This window comes from Micromesistius poutassou, assembly GCF_964030765.1.
Source record: "Micromesistius poutassou genome assembly, chromosome: 18".
Taxonomy (NCBI): Eukaryota; Metazoa; Chordata; class Actinopteri; order Gadiformes; family Gadidae; genus Micromesistius; species Micromesistius poutassou.
The window spans coordinates 11,728,701-11,754,751 of record NC_140288.1 but is presented as its reverse complement, the minus strand read 5'-3'; the positions used below and the strand labels follow the sequence as shown (position 1 = coordinate 11,754,751).

At 50.5% G+C, this 26,051-nt stretch overlaps 1 protein-coding gene across 1 annotated transcript; it reads right to left on the bottom strand.

Annotated features, from left to right (window-relative positions):
• Positions 1 to 938: 938 nt before the first annotated feature.
• notch1a (notch receptor 1a) lies at positions 939 to 25,676 on the bottom strand. Its single transcript, XM_084483341.1, has 34 exons — positions 25,531 to 25,676; positions 24,525 to 24,606; positions 17,714 to 17,976; positions 17,290 to 17,628; positions 15,625 to 15,747; positions 15,132 to 15,365; positions 14,796 to 14,951; positions 14,443 to 14,628; positions 13,929 to 14,042; positions 13,375 to 13,488; positions 13,052 to 13,285; positions 12,659 to 12,769; positions 11,112 to 11,304; positions 10,888 to 11,033; positions 10,618 to 10,731; positions 9,796 to 9,915; positions 9,466 to 9,618; positions 9,057 to 9,285; positions 8,529 to 8,730; positions 8,260 to 8,413; positions 7,965 to 8,149; positions 7,728 to 7,860; positions 7,389 to 7,646; positions 7,123 to 7,235; positions 6,450 to 7,021; positions 5,869 to 6,306; positions 5,618 to 5,763; positions 5,306 to 5,519; positions 5,139 to 5,223; positions 4,849 to 5,011; positions 4,407 to 4,705; positions 3,969 to 4,116; positions 3,765 to 3,862; positions 939 to 3,662 (listed from the first exon to the last, which is right to left on the bottom strand). Exons 1-34 carry the CDS (start codon positions 25,586 to 25,588, stop codon positions 2,382 to 2,384), a joined length of 7,458 nt encoding a protein of 2,485 aa, XP_084339467.1. The 5' UTR covers positions 25,589 to 25,676; the 3' UTR covers positions 939 to 2,381.
• Between the last annotated feature and the right edge of the window lie 375 nt (positions 25,677 to 26,051).

Genomic DNA, 26,051 nt, shown 5'->3' with positions numbered 1-26,051 from the left:
AGTACTAAGTGTTTGTATTTGAATGATACAACATTCAGCCTATACAATATGTATATTATTGGTTTATTTTATAATATAAAATTGCCAATAAAATTTCATAGAAGGGTACAATAAACAAAAAAATTGCTCAGTCATGTCTGTTGCTTAGAAATAAATCCCATTGAAGGAGGCCATCTAGTGTGAAGACAGAAGAAAGCAGATAATAGATGGATGCGTTTCAGACCTGTTCATAGGAGAATCAATATCAAAATATAAAGTAACACCATTTTTTTTATAGGCAATAGGCCTATAATCAAAATTAATACATTAATAATGCCAATAATCATACTTGTGGGCTACCACACTTAACTAGACCTACAATTATGTAGGCCTACAGTAGTTTAATATTTAAAAGTTATCCAGCTCAGCACAATACTGAAATATACTGTAGGACTTCTAATATACTAACATTGTGTAGTAATAATAGTAGTAGAGGTAATCTTGTAGAACCTGAAAGCAGTACATAACATGTCCATTTATGACTGTAACATTCTATATAACTTAAAATGTACTTACACATTTTGTTCAGAGACCAGTTTCTCTCCTTGAGGCAAATCATTGAAAAGCATATTTATAGAAAGAAGCACCAATATTCTTTCATCTTTATCATCATACCATACTGGAGGATCATAATAGCCTGTGAGCAAATAACTTTTGATTTATTTAAATGTTATTTTCTTACAACTCAGATGTTCTTGGTTAGCGCCACATACTGGAGAGCTCACTAGAAGTTCAGGACATGTTGTTTAGAAGGAAAAATAGGATATTCTGTGTTCTGCTTAGTCTATTTGAAACCAAAAAAGAGACTATTGTTGAAAATTAAAGCTTAACAGTGTTCTTTATTGAAATATTGACGTTTTTTACAAGGCATTTTGAAGCAGGAAATATGTTTTGCAAATTACAAATTTGCACGGACATCCAACAATAAATTACATCTTCAAACATTTTCTCTTGTCTGTATCAGTGGTGCCTCCAATGGTAAATGGGGGCCAGTTACAATCTTGGAATGGCACACCAAAAAGCTTATAGCATAACTGAAGTCTAAGGCTGTGTGTGTGTGTGTGTGTGTGTGTGTGTGTGTGTGTGTGTGTGTGTGTGTGTGTGTGTGTGTGTGTGTGTGTGTGTGTGTGTGTGTGTGTGTGTGTGTGTGTGTGTGTGTGTGTGTGTGTGTGCGCGCGCGCGCATTACATCCCACTCTCCCTGCACTCCTAACAAAGTGCAGGTGATGTCATTTACATTAGAACGTCTATTTCTTTGACAGACGTACATCATGTCCTCATGTTTAGGGAGGGACCTTTACAGGAAAAGGGTTAGGTCAAATCTCAATACATTGTCTTAGGTTCTCAATTCATTTGTAAACTGCCATACACATTACATATGAAATCTCTTGACCATAGTCACATTTTCGTTAATACTAAGTTTGCAATGCTACCTGTGATCAGTCATTTCGGACATAATATGGGAGAAAGAGATGCACATCCATGGTTCATTAATAAGCAAAATGGACATTGCTGAGGTCGGTTGAGGTTCATTTGCTATGTAATAACAATGTCACTTTTAAACTTGAGAGGCACATTATATATATTATATATATATTTGTGTTTGGATCAAAATTGGTATGATCCTTTTCTTATCTGGTCCCAAATGTCCAATGTAATGAACAACGACCTGGTTACAATCTGCGCTGTGCTGTATTTCTTACCAGCAAAGAAGGCAGATATGCTTATTAGTGGTGTTACCAGGAATGCCATATATATTTCTTCAACATATTTTGTCTTTTACCCTCTTACACAAACTCAGTGATAAGACTTAGTGAGTGGTAGTTCATGAACGAAACTTGTTTGGGTTTTAAAATAACATGGTTTAAAACGTATCAATTAATACTGTCATTTGAACAAAAATCTATAAAAGTTGAATGAAAGAAAGAAAAAACTTTGTACAAACAAACTCTGACAATGCACCCACACATAACAATTGTCAAGATTTTTGAATTAACAACAAAAAAGACTTGAAAATAAAATCCAGTGAATATAACAACCAACAAAAGACACCAATAAATACCCAGTGTTTAAACCTCTAGGAGTCCCTATTTGACTCCCGTCAGTCATTTCCCAGTTTTTGCACACAACAAAAATAACAAAAGCATAAATATAAAACCATCTTCTTTATAATCCATTTGAAAAAAAAGTAGAAATAAATACAAAATTACTTAAACCGTTATTGCTGTTAGTATAAAAATGTATAGAAAATGAAAATCTTCAGTCTTTCATCAGGTTTATCACAATTCCTCTGTAAATGTTTTTTCCCTCCGATAAAGTTGCGTTAATTTCAAACAAAAGTCTTCACTTAAACTGGTCTGGGATAAGATTCATCTGAGAATGAATGCTTGTGGGAGGGCTAGAGATGCCCTCTGACCAATCAGACATGTTGGAATGCGGAGAGGAGCTTGACCATTGGTCGGGGGAGCCAGGGGATGGAGTTAGAAAGGGGTGATCAGGAACCTGTAGCTGGTGATTGGGTGTGTTGTCCATTGGGCCAGAGTAACTGTGCTGGGAGGGGGGGGTGAGGAACTGGTTTCCCATGATCTGGGTCTCCTGGGGTATGATGGTGTGGATGGGCATCGAATGACCCGACCCGTTGTTTTGCTGCATATCTGACGCATTCAACTCCATGCTGAGGAAACTCTGGTTCATGGGCTGGCCGCCGTTGGAGGTGGAGCTGGAGTTCTGGTGCTGGAGCTGCCGGGAATGAGCTTGCTGCTGCATCATGTGTGATTGGCCGAGATGGCTGGTCTGAAGACCCTGGTAGCCCATAATCTGGGACAGCGTGGCAGTGGGAACACTGTGTAGAGGCCCGATGATGCTGTGGGATATGGATGGACCCTGGCTCATGCTTCCCTGTTGTCCGACACCCATGTGCATCCGGGACATCCAATCGCACTGGCCTCCTCGGGCGCCACCTATAGAGGCCTGGTTGTTGGGGCTGGACACCGACAGGTGAGAGAGACGTGGAGGGTTGGGATCAAAAGACAGGCTGTTCAAATCCTGGCCTTTGCCCATGTTCATCTGGCCCATCATGGAGTCTCCGTTGCCCTGCAGGTGATTGAGACTCATGGGTGGCGACTGATGGAAGGGAGAGGTCATGGGAGGGGAGGCCACGTCCGACAGGTAACCATGGGGGGACTCCAGTGAGTCCACCGGGGAGAGGACCGCAGACGAGTCCAGCAGGTTACCCTTCCCATCAAGAGACTTCTTCTTCTTTGATTTCATCTCTTTGCCTCCTCCTCCTCCTCCTCCATCTTTGCCACCTTTTCCAGTGGAGCTGATCTTCCGGACCTTCTTGACTTGGTGGGAGGGCTTGAGGTTGCCCATGTAGTTGTTGGGGGAGCAGAGCGGAGGGGACAGGCTGGACGTGCTCATGGGGCCGCTGTGGAGCCCCGGGCTCCTCACCAGGTTGTACTCGTCTAAGAGGCGGACGATGTCGTGGTGCATCCGCTCCTGGGCGATGTCTCTGGGCAGCTGGTCCAGATGGTCCGTTATCTCTCGGTTAGCAAAGTGCTCCAACAGGACCTTGGCTGTCTCAAAACTACCTTCTCTGGCTGCCAGGAACAGAGGTGTCTCTTCCTACAGAACAAACAGAACACGTTTTAATGTTAAGGCTTCATAACAATGTCAACTCAACGTAAATACTTAAGGGAGATTTGGGTGACCTGGATGTGTGCTCACCTTGTTGTTCTGCATGTCCTTGTTGGAACCATTCTTCAACAACATAACGGCCGCCTCCACGTTGTTCACAGCCGCCGCCCAGTGGAGAGCAGATTTACCTGATGAGGAAAGAAAGATTAAAACATATTTGTTAACTCACAATAATAATACTACAGTAATACTGTAGTATTAGTAAAAAAGAGTTTGGTGAAGTCTGCAATGTACCCGAGTCGTCGATGGCGTTGGCATCAGCGTGGCAGTTGATGAGCTCGTCCACCATGCCCTCCACGGCCAGCCGCGAGGCCAGGATCAGCGGGGTGGTGCCGTCGTGCATGCGGGCGTCCAGGTCGGTGGCACGGTTTCTAATCAAAATCTACAACATGAAACACAAGTTATTAAACGGCAGATATTTTCAATAACTATAGTCCTACCTATAGAATTACATTTACATTCAGGGCATTTAGCAGACGCTTTTATCCAAAGCGACTTACAATAAGTACATTTGTCAGAAGAAAGAGAAGAAACAATATGAAGCAGTGGGTACAGTAAGGCTGTTCATAGAACCAGAGCCAGCACTAATAATCACTAACCCGTCCCCCGTATATACGGTCTGTTTTAAGCTAAAGGATAAAGAATGTCTGTGAGGTTCTGGACCAAACGCACCTGGAACACGCCCTGGGCGTCGGCGGCCACGGCGGCGTGCAGCGGCGTGCGGCCCATGTTGTCCTGGACGTTGGCGTCGGCGCTGGAGTCCAGCAGCCGCTTGGCAGCGTCGGAGCGGGCGTAGCGCGCGGCCAGGTGCAGCGCCGTCTCCCCCGTGCGGTCGGTCTGGTTGTGCAGGTTGGCTCCCTGGTAGATGAAGTCTGATATGATCTCAGCGGAGGGGTCCTCTTCTTCTTCACTGTTGCCGGTCTCCAGACCTCCACCGCTACAGGAGGCGATCATCAGGGGGGTGAAGCCATCTGGGGGAGGAGAGAGACCCACTGGTTAGATAGCCTTTATACAGTATATATGCACATAAATGACGATATTATTGTGATACTAATGAAGAGATCTTCTCTTCTGTTGAGCTGTAGTGTCTAATGTTGCACGTTGTTGAACATACCAGGTCCTCTAACGTTGACGTCCATGCAGTCGTTCTCTATCTCTCCTTGAGGAGGAGTCGGGGCAATGGAGGCAATGCGCAGGTCTGCGGCGTCCAGGTGTTGCTGGGTCCATTTCCTGTGGTCAGTGTGGTCACTGAGATCCAGCATGGCCTGCTCTTCAAACTGGATGATTACAAACACAACGGTTACATTTCCATCTCAGAAGCACCATACTTACAACACCACACAACGAAGAGGTGGTTGAGATGGACAACATGGTTATGTCAAGTTGGATCAAAATGTGTCTTACTCTGAAGCGGTTGCAGTCTGGGTCCTCGTCGCCCCATTCATTCTGGTTGTCATCCATGAGGTTGATGTCAGATATCTTCATTGGCCTGATTGAAAAAGAGAACCTTAGAATAAACAAATGAAAAATAAATACTGGCACAAAATGAAATCACTGATTCATCTCCGTACTTCAGTCCGACGGCGTCCTCCCCGACAGGCTCCCTGCGCTTCTTCTTGATGGGTTCGGACACCTTGAAGCCCTCCGGCAGCCAGAGCTGGCCGTGCTCCCGGCTCCGCTTGCGTGACACCAGCACGCCGAGGCAGACGAAGCCCAACGCTGCCAGGCCCAGGAACACCACGTACATGGGATAGAGCTCGGAGGAGCTGGGAGCAGGTCTCACGCCTAAAGAAGAAGGAACACAGAACACATCACGATGCTGCCCAGAACGCCATCAACTAGGGTGAGCCACAGAGAGCATCACTGGAACCAGGGCGACTTACTGGTGACGGCTTCGATATAGGGCACGTTGAGGTTACCACTGGAGGCCAGCGCACCAAGGAAGGCCGCCACGTCTGTCGCACTCTGGAAACACTCGGTGGACTGCTGGTAGCACTGACGGTTGTCAATCTCCAGGTATACCACAGACCTGCCAGAGGAGGGTAACCACATGTTAATATGAAGGCTATGGTGGAGAAGTTGATACTTCAGTGTGTTTATAATTCAGTGTGTCCAAATGAAATAGATGACCTACCCTTTAATCTGCATGGGGTCCACCTCCCTGCGTCTCCTTGAGCCCATCATGGCCGACACGCTGTCCTTCACGTGACCTATGACGTTTGTTGGCATGGCCGCCCACTCGGGCCAGCCTTCGGTGGAGCGCTTCACGTTGTGCTTGGCCAGTTCCTGCTCACTGCCGTAATACGGGAAGATCATGGGCTCTCCTTTGGCGTCACGCCGGAACACCACGTTAGTATGGAGCACGCTGCTGAGCTCTCGGAGGAAGGAGGTCGAGCCGTTCTTCAGCGTCTCCGGGGGGATGTGGACCACCAGGACCAGATGCCCGTCGGCAAGTTTCTCGGGCATGTTGTTGGCACAGTCCAGGCCGTCCCACTCGCACTCTGCGTTGTTACAGCCCTGGTCACAGTGGCCGTCGGCATAGTGGTCCTTGCAGTACTGGTCATAAAGAGGGCTGGAAGAGGAGATGAGGTTAATACATGGATTGATATTGAAGTACAAAGAACAGGATGATAACCAAAAGGTACACCCAATGAAGAAGAGGACGTTTCTCTTCATCTATTTAGTGTCCACAATAAGGACGGCGGGGACACTCACTTGCACTGCCCCTCCTGGCCCTGGCAGTCGAAGCCGTCGTAGAGACACCCGGGGCTGTTGCACTGCTCATCACACTTGCCGTCGTTGAAGTAGCGCCAGCACTGCAGCGCGGCCGAGCAGTTCTGCCACGGGTCGTCAAAGTTCAGCGAGCAGTCGCCGCCATCCCATCCGCACGCGTGGTTGTTGCACAGCGTGTCGCAGATGTGGTTGCCGGCCCACTCGTCACACTGGGGGATCTCGCAGCTCACCTCCACCTCGGGGGGCGGCGTGATGTCGCGGCCGAACCCGCCGTAGAAGGAGTAGTCCAGGATGTGGCAGAGCAGGCCGTTGAAGTTGCTGGGGCAGCCGCAGTGGAAGAAGGGCGCCTCGGAGGTTAGCTGGCAGGTGCCCCCGTTGTAGCAGGGGCTGGAGGTGCAGGGGCTGTTGGCGGGGACCTGGCACTCGGAGCCCGTGAAGGCGGCGGTGCAGAGGCAGCGCGGGCTGAGGTGGCCCGACACACACGTGCCCCCGTTCTTACAGTTGAGGCTGCCGCAGGAGTGGGAGTCGTACTCGCAGGAGGAGCCGGTGAAGCCCTGATTGGATTAAAGGATGCAGCGGTTGGAAGGCGCAGAGCAATGGAAGGTGTCCCCGTAAACTCACAGAGAGGCGTGATGTTTCTTATGGTGTTACTCACTTGAGGGCATTTGCAGATGAAGCCATGTGGGGTGTTACTGGCGACAGCACATGTCCCTCCATTTTTACAAGGTCTGCTCTTGCAACCGTCAAACACTTTGTCACAACGCTGACCTGGAAAGCATAAAAAAAACCTGAAATTAGAAGTGGGGTTTCTGCCGTGTCCGCCTGAAGGCCTCCTGGTGGAGGTGAGTGGTGCTGCCCCCCGGTGGAGGTGAGTGGTGCTGCCCCCCGGTGGAGGTGAGTGGTGCTGCAGGGTTAAAGTACCTGTGTACCCGGTACGACACTCGCAGCGGTAGCTGTTGGTGAGCTGGATGCAGTTGTAGGACCCCCGGGGGTCGCAGGGGTCCGACAGACACTCGTTGACGTCGCCCTCGCAGCGCTCCCCCACGTAGCCCGCCGGGCACACGCACTGGTAGCCCCCCACCCGGTCCAGGCAGCGGCCGTTGTTGAAGCACTTGGGCTCGTTGGTGAGGGGGTCCGTGGAGGGGGTGCAGTCGTCCAGGTTGATCTCACAGTGAACACCTGGGGAGAGGAGAGACGGTGAACATCAAGATAACACAGTGTGTAGGTGTGCGTGTATCTGTTGTTTATGTATGCACATACCTTGGGTTCCTCGGGGGCAGGAGCACTTGTAGGTGTTTATAAGATCAATGCAGGTGCCCCCATTCTGGCAGGGCTGGGACTGACACTCATTGATCTCCTTGGAGCAGTTGACCCCGTGGTAGCCCGGCAAACACTACAGTACACAAACACAGACCCTTATTAGACACTCTAACATTTCCTTTTAGGAAAACAAAGATCAACAAAGATCCAAATCAAGCGAGTCTTAGCGTCAGCTACCTCACAGCTGTAGCCTCCGAGGTAATCGGTGCAGCTGGCCCCGTTCTGACAGGGGTTGGGGGAACATTCGTCCACCTGCTCCTGGCAGTAGCTGCCTGTGTAGCCTGCCTGGCAGCGGCAGTAGTGTGTGTTTCCTGCATCCAAGCACAGACCCGAGTTCCTGCACAGCAGAGCAACTTCCACACCTGAGGGCCACGAGAGAGACAGCAAGAGCATTAGGGCGATAGAATAAGTTCAAGAATTATAGTCTAAAACAAATCGAGTTGGTTTGGACTGGGGGTTGACCGAGGTCTACCTTGCTGTTTGGCCGCCACTTCGCAGGACACGCTTGGGATGTCGCAGTAGATGCCGGTCCAGCCTGTCTGACACTGGCAGGTGTAGGACGCCCCCTGCTGCCAGCACGACCCTCCGTTCTTACAGGGCGACGAGTCGCACCAGCGCACAAGGTTCTACAGCGGGAAAAACAAAAACGCCATTTTTTAAAATAAATAATTTGTTTGCCAGATGTGATCAAACTCAATAAAATAACATTTGAGTCCCTGCGAGGTTGGTCACTGCTCCTACCTGGCAGTTGACCCCGGTGTATCCGTGCTGACAGGTGCACTTGTACGTCCCGTAGCTGTCCTGGCAGGTGCCTCCGTTGACGCAGGGTTTGGAGTCACACTCGTCGATGTCGTGCTGGCAGTAGCTGCCGGTGAAGCCCGGCAGACACAAGCAGGTGAAGGCGTTGATGCCGTCCACACATGTGCCGCCGTTGAAGCAGGAGCTTGAGGGAAAATACAAATGATTTAAGTTTGTGTAAATCTACGTATGAAGAGCATGTCTGAGCTAAGATTAATTAATGAATTAATATAGATCGATTAAGACCAATCCTTGATGGGAAATACAGGATTGTATATATTTGCAATTTATAAACAATTATAATGAATGTTTTTATGACACCACTTTTTTTCCTGAGATATTGTAATTTTCCGTGAAAGCCAAGGGCTCAAACACCATGATACCCAACTAACTAGATAACTACCTACCTAACTAACTAACTAACTAACTAACTCAATCATTGATCAGAGGACATAGCCCTAAGAGACGTACCTCTCGGTGCAGTCGTTGGCGTTGATCTCACAGGTGATGCCGTTGAAGCCGGCCGGGCAGGTGCAGGTGAAGCTGTTGACGCAGTCGGTGCAGTTGGCTCCGTTCTTACAGGGGTTGCTGTCGCACTCGTTGATGTCCTCCTCGCAGCGGCCCCCGCGGAAGCCCGGCAGGCAGGAGCACACAAAGGTGTTGGTCCCGTCCCGACACAGACCGCCGTTACTGCAGGGGTCTGAGGACGGAGCACGAAGGAGTCAGCATCCAAGAGGAACAACTGAATGCTTTTACCCCAACAGACGCTGTCGGTAACAGGTTTGCAGAGGTTGAGGACTGTAGACATCAGGGTTGAACCTTACTATCAGCTAACAACCATGAAAAACAGGCACAGGTTTTGTACATTTGCCCCACGTACTTGGTTTACAGTCGTCCACGTCGGTCTCACACTTCTGGCCTGAGTACCCTGGCAGGCACTTGCACTGGTAGCCCCCCACAGTGTTGAAGCACGTGGCCCCGTTACCACAGGGGCTCTTCACACACTCGTTGATGTCCACCTCACACGTCTGTCCTGTAGAATGAAGAGCAAGAGCATCATTAGAGCGGGAGAGGGATGGTGATGTAGAGAGATGGATGATGATGTAGAGAGATGGATGATGTAGAGAGATGGATGATGATGTAGAGAGATGGATGATGATGTGAAGAGATGGATGGATGACGTAGAAATAGATGGATGATGATGTGGTACCTTGCCAGCCCTCAGGACAGATGCAGGAGAAGCTCTGGTAGTCCTCTGCCTCTTTGCACACGCCTCCGTTCTTGCAGGGCCGGGGGCTGCAGGGGGCCAGCAGGGTCTGGCAGTTGTCCCCTGGAGGTTCAAAGACCCATGAGCAAGGCAGTCTATAACAACTTTCAGTTTCACTTGTTAAAATGTCAATTTAAGTATTTACCCATTTATCCACAGTCCCACTTTCACATCTTTTAAAATAAAAACCAAGCAACAGTTATCATGTCCCTTCCTCATCAGTTTCCACGGTGATCTGACCAGGCAGGAAGCACCTTCCAACTTCCTGCTATTGTTTGATATCAGACAGGAAACAGGACGTGGCTGCACAGGGAATGGGGTTTGGAGGCCCTTCAGTTCCCAGCCTTATGTTTTGGGTGTTATTCCAAAACATTCACACACACACACACACACACACACACACACACACACACACACACACACACACACACACACACACACACACACACTTGTTATCCCTACACTGACAGGCGCTTTCCATATGGGAATGACCAAAATACACATCCCTGGTCCGCGGGCCTTCTTCCTGATGTTTTTCTGTCGGGGGCCATGATGTCTGGCTGGTGTCTAATACAACATGGGGCTGCTGGGCTATCTTTGAAAGTCTTCATCTTTTGGCAGAGCAAATCCGTGTTTTCTGAGCTGATAATGAATCCCTGCATCAACGACCTAATGGATAACAACCTAATGGATAAGGACCTAATGGATAAGGACCTAATGGATACGTCCACACTACAGCAGGGTGGTGAGGCGTGGGACTCGTACCGGTGTAGGGCAGCAAACAGTTGCATTTGTATCCCGCCACGTCGTCGATGCAGGTGCCCTGGTTGAGGCAGGGGTTGGACGCACACTCGTTGATGTTAGTTTGGCAGTTAGGTCCTACGTCACCCAGATTAGAAGAACACACACACTGGTTAGAGTTGGGTTACCACCAGTGCTTCTGAACCTCACTAACAAACAAGGGGAATGAGATGATTACACAGAAAGGAAGTGAGGCGTATACCAACATAAGAAGGAGGTGTGGGAGAGACGTACCACTGAATCCAGCTCTGCAGGTGCAGTGGTAGCCACTGGTCATGTCCTTGCAGAGGCCACCGTTCATGCACGGGTTGGACTCACACTCGTTGTTGTTGAAGTCGCAGTTGGGCCCGCTCCAGCCCGAGTCACAGAAACACTTGTACCTACGGGGAGAGAGTCAGTCAGAGCGGTCCTAAAGCACTGGGACAGTCATTCTGGTTGAGCTCTTCCTCTCTGCTCACCCGTTGACCAGGTCGTGGCAGCGGCCGTGGATGCAGGGGTTGCTGTCGCACTCGTCCACCTGTGACAGACAGGTGGCGTCGTTGTAGCCCTCAGGGCAGAGGCAGGTGAAGCTGTTGATGCCGTCCACACAGGTGCCCCGGTTGTGACACGGGTTGATGGCACAGTCGTCGATGTTGATGTTACACATCGTTCCTGGAAGATAGCGGTGAAATATGAGATAATGTTACTTATATACGCCATGATAAGGAATGTGTGCTTGATTTGTAGTACATTCATACAGTGACTGTTACATATTTAGGTAATCTGTACATTCATTCAGTCACTGTATGAACCGCTATCAATCACTACCAATCGCTATCTATTTTACAATAACAAGTAATTTGCTTTTAGAAAAGCAACACATAGTGTAACACCATAGGAACTGTTGACTATCCTGCTTGATACTACTTCAAGTAGAAAGTTTTGTTGTTTTTACACACATTTTTAAAGAGCTGAAGAACTAGTTGGACGGTAAAAGTGTCTTTCACTTTAACTACTCTTCTCTGGAGGAAGTTTTGACCCGGCCAGGTCCCCTTTCTCTGGGGGGTGTTCATTGAATAGACGGGGGGAGGGGTGGGAGGGGTGGGAGGGGTGGCAGCTTGGTCTGAGAGGGGAAGATGGTGCCCTTTTCATTCATCTGCATATATATGTGCACACACACACACACACACACACACGGAGGGGCAGACTTCCCCCAAAGACACACGCACACACTTCCTCCAACCAAGGGGAAGCCAGGGGCTGTTTACGGGGGACAGAAGGCCAGGCCCCATTTCACACATGGCCGATTAACAATCGACCCCACCCCCACAGCCCCCTCCCCCTGCGCTTCAATCAATCACAAAAGGGGGAGTTTCCAACCGCCTGCCCGGCCACTACAATAGGCTTCTGTTCTCTAAAGCCGTCCAGGACCCTCAGTACCGAGAGGACACGGAGAGGGGGAGGGGAGCACACACTCCCTGTCCCTTTTCTAACCTAATCTCACCCCAGTGCCAGTAGGAGCCGATCCACGGGGCCCAGTAAGAGGATCCCTCTGGGAAAAGGCAGCTAGGCTACAGGAGCTAAAGCCTGAGAGTTTGGCTTAACGAAGGGTCGCTTCATAAGCTATTTAATGTTGGTACTGTGATTAAAACTAACAAGGAGGGAAGTGGAGGATGGTTGATGGTGGAATCTTTTCATGTGGCTCCGCACAGTGAAGCACTTGTTTGGGGACCCAGCCCTCCCTTTTAAAATATCACTTTACACACACTTTCAGGAGGCTTTTCAAATGGCAAACAAAGTTAGCCCCTTTGTGTGCCCCCTATCTGTGTGTGTGTGTGTGTGTGTGTGTGTGTGTGTGTGTGTGTGTGTATCAGATTGGAGACTTCTGTTGCTCCCTCTGTTGTCCCTATCCCCACAGAGGCAATCCGATCCCATTGTTGGCCGGGCTGAGTCCATCAGCCAGCTGTCCTATCAGTCCCGCCCTCCGCTCCTGAGACCCCCCCTCTACCTTTACCCCGGTGCTCACCTGTGTAGCCCGGTTCACATGCACACTCGTAGCCGTTGATCTTGTCGATGCACCTCCCATAGTCACATGGTTTGCTCTTACAGTCGTCCAGATTCACCTCACAGTTGAAGCCTGGAGGCACAAGGGGACGGGGAATAGTTCAAGCCACCATTTACTCATTCAGCAAAAGCAGTCAGCAAATTGACTTAAGTGACTTTTTTAGATCCATGTTAATAATGAGTAAGTGAGGGTAAGGCTTCTTGCTCAATAATGTGTACAGGGTGACTGCGGACATTGGGATTTGAACCCAGAACCTTTCCACTGGGAGTCCAGTACCCCCAACCATTTTTCTTCCCCATTCTAATCCACACAATGCAGACGTGTTGGGAGGTGCTGCGGTGTCTGGGGTCTGACCTGCGGTGCCCTTGGGACAGCTACAGATGTAGGAGTTCTCCCGGTCCTGGCAGGTGCCTCCGTTCTTGCAGGGCTGGCTCAGACACTCGTTGATGTTGGTCTCACACAGCCGGCCGGTGTAGCCGGGCCGGCAGTAGCAGGTGAAGGAGGCCAGGCCGTCCTTGCAGGTGCCGTAGTGACAGGGGTCCGAGTAGCACTCGTTCACGTCCGTCTCACAGTGCTGCCCGGAGTAACCTGGGGGGGGGGGCGTTGGTTAACTCACTGGAGAGAGACGGGAGCTCATTACAATGAAAGCTACTGAATGGGGTGAGGAGGCTGTGTACCTTCTGTGCATTCACAGGTGTACTTGTTGGGCCCATCGGTGCACTTGGCTCCGTTCTTACAGGGAGTGCTGGCGCATTCGTCAATGTCCACCTGACACAGATTACCTGCAAAACCTGGCAAAGAAAACAAACAAAGTTCCAAGTTAAATCCCAGCCTCTGTATTGTATCTACATATATATATATATATATATATATATATATATATATATATATACACATATGTACATAGCTATGATGTGTATCTGTCATATTAAAAGAGTGTGAGCTGCTATTTCAAAACTGATTTCAAAGCTATTTCAGCGCTACTCATTAACTCAGCACTTTGTTTAAAACCATCAGGCTTCTATCACCTCCCTCTCTGCCCCAGACCCTGAACCTGTTTTAGTGTATAAGACTTAGACAAACATCAATGCCTATTATGCTAATATTGGAGCAGTTTCACAAAAAAGGTTATAAATTACTAAAAAGAAAGAAAGAACAAAAGAAAGAACTCACTATGACTATAATACACCTTTACCTATTGACTGCTTGGTTATGTATTCAGTATACATACCTTTGGGGCATTCGCAGTGGAAGGAGTTGATCTTGTCCACACAGTGGCCGTTGTTCAGACATGGCATACTGGAGCACTCGTCGGTGTTGATGTGGCAGAACACACCTTCATAGCCTGAAGAAACACACAAAGATCACTTTACTTAGCCATCTTTCACACGTCTTCCAAATATATTAAAGTAAAACGTATCGGAGCATCAAACCAAATGAAAACGACAAACTTTTTCATTTTTCAACCTCAGTTTTGTTTGCCTCTCACCCACAGACAGGCTCTCTCACCAACAGACAGGCTGTCTCACCCACAGACAGGCTCTCTCACCCACAGACAGGCTCTCTCACCCACAGACAGGCTCTCTCACCCACAGACAGGCTCTCTCACCCACAGACAGTCTCTCTCATCCACAGACAGGCTCTCTCACCCACAGACAGGCTGTCTCACCCACAGACAGGCTCTCTCACCCACAGGCTGTCTCACCCACAGACAGGCTCTCTCACCCACAGACAGGCTGTCTCACCTGGCATGCAGATGCAGTGGAAGCCCCCGATCTGGTCCAGGCAGGTGGCGTCATTGTGACAGGGGTTGGACATACACTCGTTGACGTCCATCTCGCAGCGAGGGCCTTCGTAACCTTGGAGACACTTACACTGGAAGGAGCCCTTTGTGTTCAAGCAGCGGCCTCCATGCTCACAAGGGTTGGCACCTAGGAGGCACAAACCCAATCACATTTACAGCTTCAGTTTACACCCCCTAACCCTAAGCCCTTTGAGCGCCGATAGTTAACTCTCCGGTATAACACCGCTAGACAAGCGACCTAACAAGGCCTCCCTTATCCCAGAGTCGGGTACGAGGGCCTTTCTAACTCCTTACCCAGAGAACACTCGTCAATGTCCAGGTTGCAGGCCGAGCCGGCGTACCCGGGAGGGCAGGTGCAGATGGCCTTGCCGTTGACCGGGTTGGTGTCACAGTTGGATCCCTTCTGACAGGGGTTGCTGATGCAGGCATCGTCCAGGTGGCACAGCAGACCTGAGAGAGAAACACACGCCTTCTCTGTCAAAGGCAGTTCCTGTGGATCTCAACGTCCATCCATCCAGTGAGACGTATGGCTCATTTGAACATCGTTGGTGGTCCTGGGTTTCTGAACGTTCTCCGGTGGGTCGCCTCTTGAATAGTGCTAGCTTCACGCACATCAAACATTCTTCTCACCTGTGCGTCCGTGCGGACACTCGCAGAAGAAGGACGCCACGCGGTCGTGGCAGGTGGCGCCGTGGTAACAAGCGGCGCTCGCACAGTCGTCGATGTTCTCGCTGCAGTCGTCGCCCGTCCAGCCGTTGACGCACACGCAGTGGTAGCTGCCGTGCGTGTCGTGGCACGTCCCGCCGTTCTGACAGGCGTTGGGCATCAGCTCGCACTCGTCCACGTTTTCCGTGCAGTACTGGCCTGAGCCACCAGGAGAAACATGACGGGGTCAGGGTCAGGTGGTTGGAATAAAACGTTAATGAGGCCTTAAGGCCGTTCATTAAGGAGCAGATAGAGGGGAGGGTGCCTACAGGGACACTGGGGACACTGGGCACTGAACCCACTACCTTCTTCTGCTGGGATTTTTCAATACTAAAACAATTATTTCATTAATTTCCTATTGATCTCACTTATCATTCTAATGGTTTGTATTACTGTACTGAGGGGGTTGCTAGGTTACCTGTATAATGCGTCGGGCACTTGCAGTTGTAGGTGTTCACTCCGTCCACGCACACGGCTCCGTTCTGACAGGCGTGGCCCAGACAGTCGTCCATGTTATGATCACAGTTTGGACCTGAGAATCCTGGGGGAAGAAAGTTGAGTTAACAAACAACCTCACACAGCGAGCCACCGCCAGAGCAGAGAAGGCCTGTTAACATATAACGCATTATACCCTCCACCGTGCACTGAACCACACAGCCCACATTTAGGTCACCTCTCCCTGCCCCACCCTTCCACCGGTACGTGATACGGGGTCAGGAGACGGACGAGGATCGTTTCTTCTTTGTCTGAATACTCCAGGGTTCTTCATTCTTTGTCAGGTGGTCTAATTCTGCACCCTCTCTAACATCAAATCCCTTCTTCACCGTGGTCATTGTCTGATCAACGCTCCACTATCATCGGCCCGGCGGTACAAACACCCACAGAGAAAGAAACGTAGAGATCCTCCCGTTGAGATCAGCCTTATCTTAAGAAACGTTGAGATCAGCCTTATCTTAAGAAACGTTGAGATCAGCCTTATCTTAAGAAACGTTGAGATCAGCCTTATCTTAAGCAGCAGCTTTACTCATCGTAAAACCTGCGTGTTGAAAAGAGACACGCAAAATAACTCTACCTAGTTAACTCTACCTAGTTAATAACTAGTGAATGAACTAGCCTGTCAATGGAAAAGTGACAAAAACAAAGCATGTGTGTTGTATGGTTTATACAGTGTATGTTGTGTCTTTGTTTCAGTTGTTGTGTGTATTTGTATTGAGTTTATGTCATGTAATGTTTATCAATGTTGCTGCAGGGGGATGGGGAATAATATCAGCTCTGAGCACACACACACACACACACACACACACACACACACACACAGACACACACTCGGGTCAGGAAGAGAGGGTGCACCCAGAACGTGAAACAACCTTTAACTGTAAACTATGGCTGGTGCATTGGTATCACATCGTCAATCTATTCCATTGTAGGTAGCTAGTGATGTTATTATAACCCTAGTCCTATAGAGACATATACACATAACATTAACATGTCAATAGTGATGTTATTATAACTAGTCCTATAGAGACATATACACATAACATTAACATGTCGATAGTGATGTTATTATAACTAGTCCTATAGAGACACATACACATAACATTAACATGTCGATAGTGATGTTATTATAACTAGTCCTATAGAGACACATACACATAACATTAACATGTCGATAGTGATGTTATTATAACTAGTCCTATAGAGACACATACACATAACCTTAACATGTCGATAGTGATGTTATTATAACTAGTCCTATAGAGACACATACACATAACATTAACATGTCGATAGTGATGTTATTATAACTAGTCCTATAGAGACACATACACATAACATTAACATGTCAATAGTGATGTTATTATAACTAGTTATTATAACATGTAGGGCATTTAGCAGATGCTTTTATCCAAAGCGACGGATCTCACAGCGCCCGCGGAGTCGACCCCGCAGGGCGCCAGCCCGTCAGGAGCAGTCAGGGTGAGGGCTCAGGGACAGCCGGGGATCTAACCAGCAACCTTCCTGCTAAGTCAGCCCACTCCCGGGCTACATGAAGCACAGCGGTGAGCCTAACCCTAACCCTAACCTGTCAGACAGCTGCAGTCGTAGGCCGTGTCCCCCTTCTGGGTGCAGGAGCCCCCGTTGTGGCAGGGCGAGGGGCTGCAGGGCAGGTAGGGCGTCTGGCAGTGCGGGCCGGTGAACTCCGGGGGGCAGCGGCAGTGGAAGGAGCCCACCTCGTTGACGCAGACGCCCCCGTGGCGGCAGGGCGAGGGCGTCTGGGCGCACTCGTTGATGTCCTGCTTGCAGGTCTGGCCGTGGAAGGCGGCGGGGCAGGTGCACACGTAGTTGGAGTCGAAGGCGGAGCACTGGCCCCCATTGGCGCAGGGGTTGGAGGCGCAGGGGTTGGCCAGCTGGCAGGCCTTACCTGGAGAGGGTGAAGGAGTGAGGGTGAGGTCATGAGGCTCATCCATTCATCAGTCTAACTAATGACTAGTGGTTAGTGAACCCACCCGACCAGCCGGGGGGGCAGCGGCAGCGGTAGGCGGTCAGCGTCAGCAGGTCGCAGGTGCCCCCGTTGCGGCAGGGCGAGCTCATGCAGGCGTGGTTGGTGGGCGTGAGGCACAGCCGGTCGCTGAAGCCCAGCCGGCACACGCAGCGGAAGTCAAAGGTGTTGCCGTGGGAGACGGCCCGACACTCGCCCGCATTGCGGCAGGGAGACGGGTGGCAGGGGCTGGGGTACTGACAACGGCTACCCACATAGTCTGGAGGGCACCTGGGAGAGAGAGAGAGAGAGAGAGAGAGAGAGAGAGAGAGAGAGAGAGAGAGAGAGAGAGAGAGAGACAGAGAGAGAGAGAGAGAGGGGGGGGGGGAGACAGAGAGAGAGAGAGAGAGAGAGAGAGAGAGAGAGGGGGGGAGAGACAGAGAGAGACAGAGAGAGAGACAGAGAGAGAGAGGGAGAGAGACAGAGGGAGAGAGAGGGAGACAGAGACAGAGAGAGAGAGAGAGAGAGAGGGAGAGACAGAGAGAGAGAGAGAGGGAGAGAGAGACAGAGAGAGAGAGGGAGAGACAGAGACAGAGACAGAGAGAGAGAGAGAGGAAGAGACAGAGAGGGAGAGACAGAGCGAGGAAGAGACAGAGAGGGAGAGACAGAGAGGAGAGAGAGAGAGAGAGAGAGAGAGAGAGAGAGAGAGAGAGAGAGAGAGAGAGAGGAGCAAAAATATGTGAGTTTTCATTCAAATGTGCATATTTCCTATTTCTATGATGACAACGTTTCTGCTTAACCTTGTTTCGTCTCAGATTATTTACTACAAAGTATCTCTAGTCAGTTTTAAAGTCTTTGTTCAGTTGAGTAACCAGCAAAGCAATTATCTATTAATGAACAAACGAGTAGAGGCCGAGGGGGAGGGGTGATGGGGGGGGGGTGGGGGGCTAGAGGTTTCCCGCTCTAACGGCCCGGTGGCGGGGTGGTCACTGATGGGCTGTTGTTGTAGCGTGTCTCCCTTCATCAGACGCTCTCACAGCCCTTTCATAACACACACGCACACACACACACACACACACACACACACACACACACACACACACACACAGATGCTAGGAATACAAATGCCACCAAATGGCCAAAGCAACACATTCCCAGCTCCCTTTCCATCCCCCCCAAACCACACACACATAGAAAAACACACCCATGCAAACACACAGACACACACACACACACACACACACAGACACACACACATGGCTGTCCACACTCGTTGGAGATGAGCATGGTGATCAAGGCACTGTGGTGGTTCAGATTGAAACACTTAGGGCCCCTGGGTTCACACCAACAGAGCCTACAGCAACCCGCCTCACGTTGATCACAGATAAGGCCTGGGTCTGGAGCTCCGGCCAGCCATGGTTCCACCGCCACAAGAGGAACATGTGAAGAATGTAGACCACCAGTGTCTCTCTCTCTCTCTCTCTCTCTCTCTCACTGTGTCTGTTAGTCATGAGTGGTTATGTGTCCACTTGCGGTGGTACGGTAAGAAGGGTCTCTCTGGTCCACATGCAGGGTGTTACTTATATACAACCTACACACTGCAATAAATAGAACTAACAAACAAAACTCAATAAAAGTATGTGTGTGTGTGTGTGTGTGTGTGTGTGTGTGTGTGTGCAGCACAGGGCATCTGTTGGACTGCTCGGAGCTCCACAGGGAGCAGGTGCGCATGTTAATGAGGGCAGCTGTTGGCCTGACTCCTCCCCTCCTCTTTCTTTATCAAGCCCATTTCTTCTTCTTCCTCCCCACCACCACCTCCCTCCTCCCCCCCCTGTCTCCCCCTGACTCCTCCTCTCTCCTTCTGGCAGATGGGAGGGGGAGTGGGGGGGAGGAGGTCTGGGAGGGGCTCCAGGGACGTGGGGAACCTGTGTTAAGTCAGCTGTTGTGACTTCTGTCTCTTCGTCACTCCTCCTCCTCCTCCTCTTCCTCACGTACCCCTTTTCCACTTATTAGCTATTTTCTTCTTCGTGTGTGCAAACAGATCTCTGTTTCTGTGTGGCTGTTGATGTTCCCTGGTGGACCCCCCCCCCCCACAGGGTGAGGTGCTCCCCCCCTCTAAAGGGTGAGGTGCTGCCCCCCCCGCTTATCATTGACAGGAGCATGCCAGAATCCTCAGGCTCGCTTTTGCAGTCTCCGCGTTTTTGCCGCCTTTCAGTTCATTCAGCGACGAGAAGGGAGACGGTGCACAGTGAAAGGGACTGCATTGTGTGTGTGTGTTTGTGTTTGAATGTGTGTCTCTGTGTAGTTTGGTGCCACCCCATAACAACCAACTGTAATCGATCTCCTTTGTCCTGCAGGGGAGCAGGCCCCTGCTGAGACAAGCCCCGCCCACTACCCAAAGGACTGCACCCCCCCCGGCAACAGGTCTCCATGCGATGCAATGTCCCCTAAGGCCACAGCAGATGCTGCCTGACCTTCGACCTCCAACACTTTTGTGAGTGAGGAATTGCCTCGTCCCTCCCCCCCTCCTGTCCCCTTTCCTCCTCCCGGTTGGCTCTGCCATCTGCTGCTCTGGGGACTGACTTTAGCCTTCACACAAAGCCTGGCCCACTCTCACTACGCAGGACGCATGCCACTGCTGGAATGATATAAATATATAAAGGAGACTTATGGACCTCGAAACACAGACAGACAGACCCACAGACGGGCAGGCATTCTGACAGACTATAGATAGAAGAGTGATAGAGAGATAAATACATACAGAGAGAGAGAGAGAGAGAGAGCTTTAAAGCTATATAGATAAAGTTAGATTGATGGATTATATCAACAAACAGATAGCACACCCATACTCCCCTCTTCTTCTCCCCCTCCCTCCGTTACATTACAGCTGGCGCTTTTGTCCAAAGCGACTTACAATAAGTGCATCCAACAATGCATATACAACCCAAAGAGTGCAGGAAAAAGTACATACAATTCATCAAACGTCCTCCTGTCCTCCTCTGCGTATGACTATCATTTGCTAAGGCTTGACCCTTTTCTGCACAAATCTAAGAGCTACACCAGGAATGGTTCCCTCCTTCCTTCCTGGTTTCATTTAATAGCAACTCTGCTAGTCAATGTTCAAATTAAATCTAGGACCGTGAATGTTCTACACATACAATGTTAGAAGTATCTCTGTAAAATGAGAATATAATGCTAAAATAAATCATTCTAATCTAAAGGTCTCAGTGGTGTGGAGGTAGAGGGTCATGCAGGCTACATAATAAGACCTCACATTTTGCTGGTACCACGGTCATCAGTCATCAGATAAGTGAACACTTTGTGTGTCGACATGGTGTCAGGTTGTTATGATCCCCCCAGTACAGAGTGGAGACCTAACTGACAGGACTTAATGCTTGAGACTTGTAGTCCAAGCAAAACAGACACAAACACACTCTTGCCCCATCTCCATCTCTTTATTTCCATCCCTCGCTTATCTCTCTGCATCTGTGACCTGTGAGTCTGACACATGGCTCTGAACCCGGGGGAGAAGGCCTCCAGATGAAGCCATGTCAACCTACTGGTCCACCGTAAATGGTTCTTAGTCATCTCCCTCCTGAACCAGTGGAACCACAAGGTTCACCTTCAGCCTCCACAGAGCAGCTCCTCCCACTCCCACAGTGTGCAGCTACTTTCACCTCCTCTGACTCCTCTGGGGGTGATAGGTCTGGCATCCGGGGAATGGGCCCGGACGGGGGTGTGGAGTGCCTCCCGGTAGAGGGGCCTGGTCCAGTGTAAGCACAGCGACACCAGGGTGCACACTGGACCCAGCTATGGTCTGTGTGATACAGAGCAGGACCACAGATGGTTGAGCCCTGACAGTTGGAGCAGTAATCCTAGTGGGTGCTGAAGAATGCCTTCAGGTGGGGGAACATCTTCTTAGTTGTATGGGGGCTGGCCAACGTACGCTGGCTTCATGGGGGCAGAATAGGGAATCTGATCATCTGCACGTAATGCGATGGCAGAAGTGGCCCGGGATACACAAGCAGTACATTATGATCTCCTTCTGAATGTGAGCAGCTTCCTATCGGCTCAATACGACACCTGCCCGTCTAGCTCGTCCATGAGAGACTGCAGCCGTGTTTATTATTAACAGTGACCTCAAAACAAAACAACGTCTATTTTAGTATTTCTGAAAGCCGCTGCACCCACGCAGTCATCAGAGGGTCGAGGTGCAAGGCCAGCCACCTCCCGACCCGCCCACCAGACCCTAATCACAGGGGCTATATTTGACTGCGCTGGGCTGTGCCCTAATACGCTGCGTTTGTTGTCCAGCGTCGGGGGGTGAGAGAGCAGATCTTCACAGAATCACCGGTGAGGACCGTCCCGAGTCCCCAACCACGTCTGGTCTGGGGACGCATATACATGTCCTCTACACACTAAATACATATGTAAATATATACATGTCCTCTACACACTAAATACATATGTAAATATATACATGTCCTCTACACAAAGTCACACTAAAGAACAAAACCCTGGTCAGTTCAACGGTTCAAATCTAATATTCCATATGGACCTCAACCCTCATTCATTCTCCACTTTTTCTCCTTCAAATGTAAAATAAATATATAAAATACATGTATTTATAACCTCAATCCGTAGCACATTTGAATCTCAGCATTCCTAAAACATCCACATTATGGCGGGAAGGAAGAGGCCCGGTGGAGGCGCTGGACGTCTGTACTCCAACCCCCCCCCCCCCTGCACCCCAACCCCAATCCTGGTCCCCAGCCCCTTATGGACCTCACTGGTCCCCTGGTCCCCAGGCCCTCATGGACCTCACTGGTCCCCTGGTCCCCAGCCCCTTATGGACCTCACTGGTCCCCTGGTCCCCAGGCCCTCATGGACCTCACTGTGGTGTTTAGACCGGGTGAGAGAAAGGAGAAATGATGGGAGGGGGAGGATCTGGTCCAGTTTGTATTTAATTGGATGATGACATTAGAGGGGGGCCAATGAGCAGTGAGTTTGTGTGTGTCATTGAGAGAGAACGTTGTGTGTGTGTGTGTGTGTGTGTGTGTGGTGTGTGTGTGTGTGTGTGTGTGTGTGTGTGTGTGTGTGTGTGTGTGTGTGTGTGCGTGTGCGTGTGTGTGCACTTGTTTTTGTGTGCACGGGTGGTATTAGGGGTGATGGTGGCAGCAGAGGAGCCCCTCCCCCAGGGCAGATATTGAATTGTCTCCCCCCTCCCACAGACCACAGCCAGCAGCCTACAGGCTGAGGGCCGTTAACAGAACCAGACTCACCAGGGAACCACAACCACGTCTACATCACTCTCTCTGTCACAAAACAGACCAAACACTTTAGATGTGACTGACTGCAGCTGAATCCACCTGATAGGAACACATCATCACACGGTCCTCCAACCTGTGGTCGCTCGGACCAACAACCTCGCCGGCTCAAACAACCTCGCCGGCTTCCCTGGCAACCGTCGCCATGGCCTTGTTTGTCTTCAAATGTCTGCACGATATAACCATTACATTTTTTCACTCCCTCTACACACAATCCAATTACATCTCACAGCCATCTGTGCTTTCTAATGGAGATCACAGGGGACCAGAGGGGGGGGGGGGGGGGCGCTTGGATCCATTCAAAAACCAGGAGACCAGCCCATTGGTGGACGGAAAGAATGGCGGGTGTGGGGGTTGAGACTGTGTGTGTGTGTCTGGATGTGTGTGTCTGTGTCTGGGGGTGTGTGTGTGTGTGTGTGTGGTTGGGCAGCGGTTGAGTGTGTATTGTCTGCGTAGTGGGGACAGGGGGTATGGCAGTGTGGGGGGGTCTGAGGCCCTCAGATTAGTCACACAGCGTTACTCTGCCTGGAGGGACAATGGGCGGCGGGCCGGCCGGCAGCTGCCTCCCGTGAAAGGGCAGAAAAACCAGATTTAGGACCCGATGCGTTCTGCTGCTGGAGCACGCATTCATTAAGCCTGGAGGAGGGGGCCTGGAGGGGGGGGGGCTCTGGAGGGGGGGGGCTCTGGAGGAGGAGGGGCTCTGGAGGGGGGGGCTTTTGTCCCTTACCCCCCCCCACCCCTCAGCACCCGGAGCCTCACTGTTCTCTCTCCTCTCCCTCTGCATTAACTCCTTGGGGGAATAATATGTGCTGAGCTCAGGGGCCGCACTGAGCTCAGGGGCCCGGTGGTGCTGAGCTCAGGGGCCCGGTGGAGGGGCCCTCACAGGGCTCCTGGTTGCCAGGTACCAGGGGCCTTTCAAAGAGTGGAATGGAGAGGAAAGAGGGGGTATGTGGCCCCTGAGGGCCCCAGCTAAAGGACGGTCTGCACTAAAAGCCAAGAAAACGACCACTTATTTCTGGACTGGCCCCTGAAACCAAACGCTCACTAACCCCACTAACCCTAACCCCTAACCCACTAACCCTAACCCCAACCAACACTAACCCTAACCCCAACCAACACTAACCCTAACACCAACCAACACTAACCCTAACACCAACCAACACTAACCCTAACACCAACCAACACTAACCCTAACCCCAACCAACACTAACCACTAACCCCAACCAACACTAACCCTAACCCCAACCAACACTAACCCTAACACCAACCAACACTAACCCTAACACTAACCACTAACCCACTAACCCTAACACCAACACCACAAACAATAAGAGAGCAGATAAACAGGAGCCGAGTGAAGGTGTGTGTGTATGTAAATGTGAAGTCAACCCCCTTAAAGCAGTGTGTGTGCGTGTGTGTGTGTGTGTGTGTGTGTGTGTGTGTGTGTGTGTGTGTGTGTGTGTGTGTGTGTGTGTGTGTGTGTGTGTGTGTGTGTGGTCGGGTGTTACTTACTTGCATTCTCCATTTCCGTTGGAGAACGCCTCGCACCTCCCTCCGTGCAGGCAGGACTCAGTGGGGAGGCTGCATTTCAGACCTGCGGGTCAACCGGAAGGGACTTTATTAGAACGTTACGCACGGCGCAGCGCGTTACGCACGGCGCGTCATGTGCGCAGAGCCGCCAGTAGGGCTCGAGGCTCTGACCGACGCCGCTGTACTAATGAAGGTAACACACGTCGTCATCTCAAACGGACGCGCCGCTGTCCGGTGATGTCGTGCACCGCCGCAGCAGCGCGCAGCGCGCGTGGCTCGGGGAGAGGGAGCACGCGCTGCGCGGGGGTAGAGGAGCGCGACAGCTGCTGGGCTCAGACGCGCGGGACAAAAGAATCAGGGTCCAGCACGAGCCATAAAGGACTCGGACCCGCGGCATTGTTTACCAGCAGAGGGGAACAGCGCGCCTGCGCACACACCCCACTCGCGCGCTCACCGTCCTGCACAATAGCGGGCGCCCCCCCCCCCCCCCCCCCCCCCCCACGGAGCGCACGCACACATTCTGTACCCCATTAAGCCATTGAGCTTCTGTTTAATTCAACAGCACATGAGACAGAGCGGCAACTGTGGACCAACAGCAGGTGACGCAGCCTGCGGTGAAGAACAACAAATGCATGAAGTCTCTCTTAAAAGAGAAAGTAGAAGCCTATAAAGTTTTTAATTCAAGTTACAATGGCGTTATAGTGTTTCTTTCATTTAAAGTATTTCTGTGAGAGAGGTGAGGTGATGCCTTGCTCAGAGGCATGAGAGCGCCGGGCAGCCAAAGACACAATCACTTGCTTAATATGGCTTTAACTTGTTCTGCTCAATCTGACTTGCATTCAAGTTATTTCCCATTTTCTTCAGACAATGCACGTTATATGTGCCTCATACGGTACAGAGAACAGGCTACCTCTGCAAAGACTACATAAATACTTTGCTTTGTCACCACATCCACACAGATGCATGCAGTCATGAGTCGGACACTCACCTTGTGTTACGACGAGTGCTGGAATAAGAAATGTTAGTTTCACAAAGAAACGATACATTCCTCCTCTTCGACTTCACAGATGTAGGCTGTGCATAGATCCACAATGGAGTCCACTCCAGGTGATCTTCAATAAATAAGTCCGTGGAGATAATGTGAGAATAATCCAAGAAGACGAGGAGATCCGTCGCCGTGAGAGCTCTGGTCGTAGATGTTTGCGGATTGGTGTCTGAGTTCACAATGCACACACAGGGGTCCCAACTCAAAAAGTTCCTCCCACGTCCTCGCCCCTCCCCCCTCTCCTCCTCCTCTCCGCCCCCCCCCCCCCCCCCCCTCCTCTACCTCCTCTCCCCCCTCCTCCTCCCTCCCCCCCTCCTCTACCTCCTCTCCCCCCTCCTCCTCCCTCCCCCCTCACGCTAAATTAAGGCTGACCCAATCCACTGCAGCAGAGAGATACCCAGAAGCTGGCTCTTACTTTTCTCAATTACTAAATGAAAAGAAAAAGAAAAAGTAAAAAAAGGCAC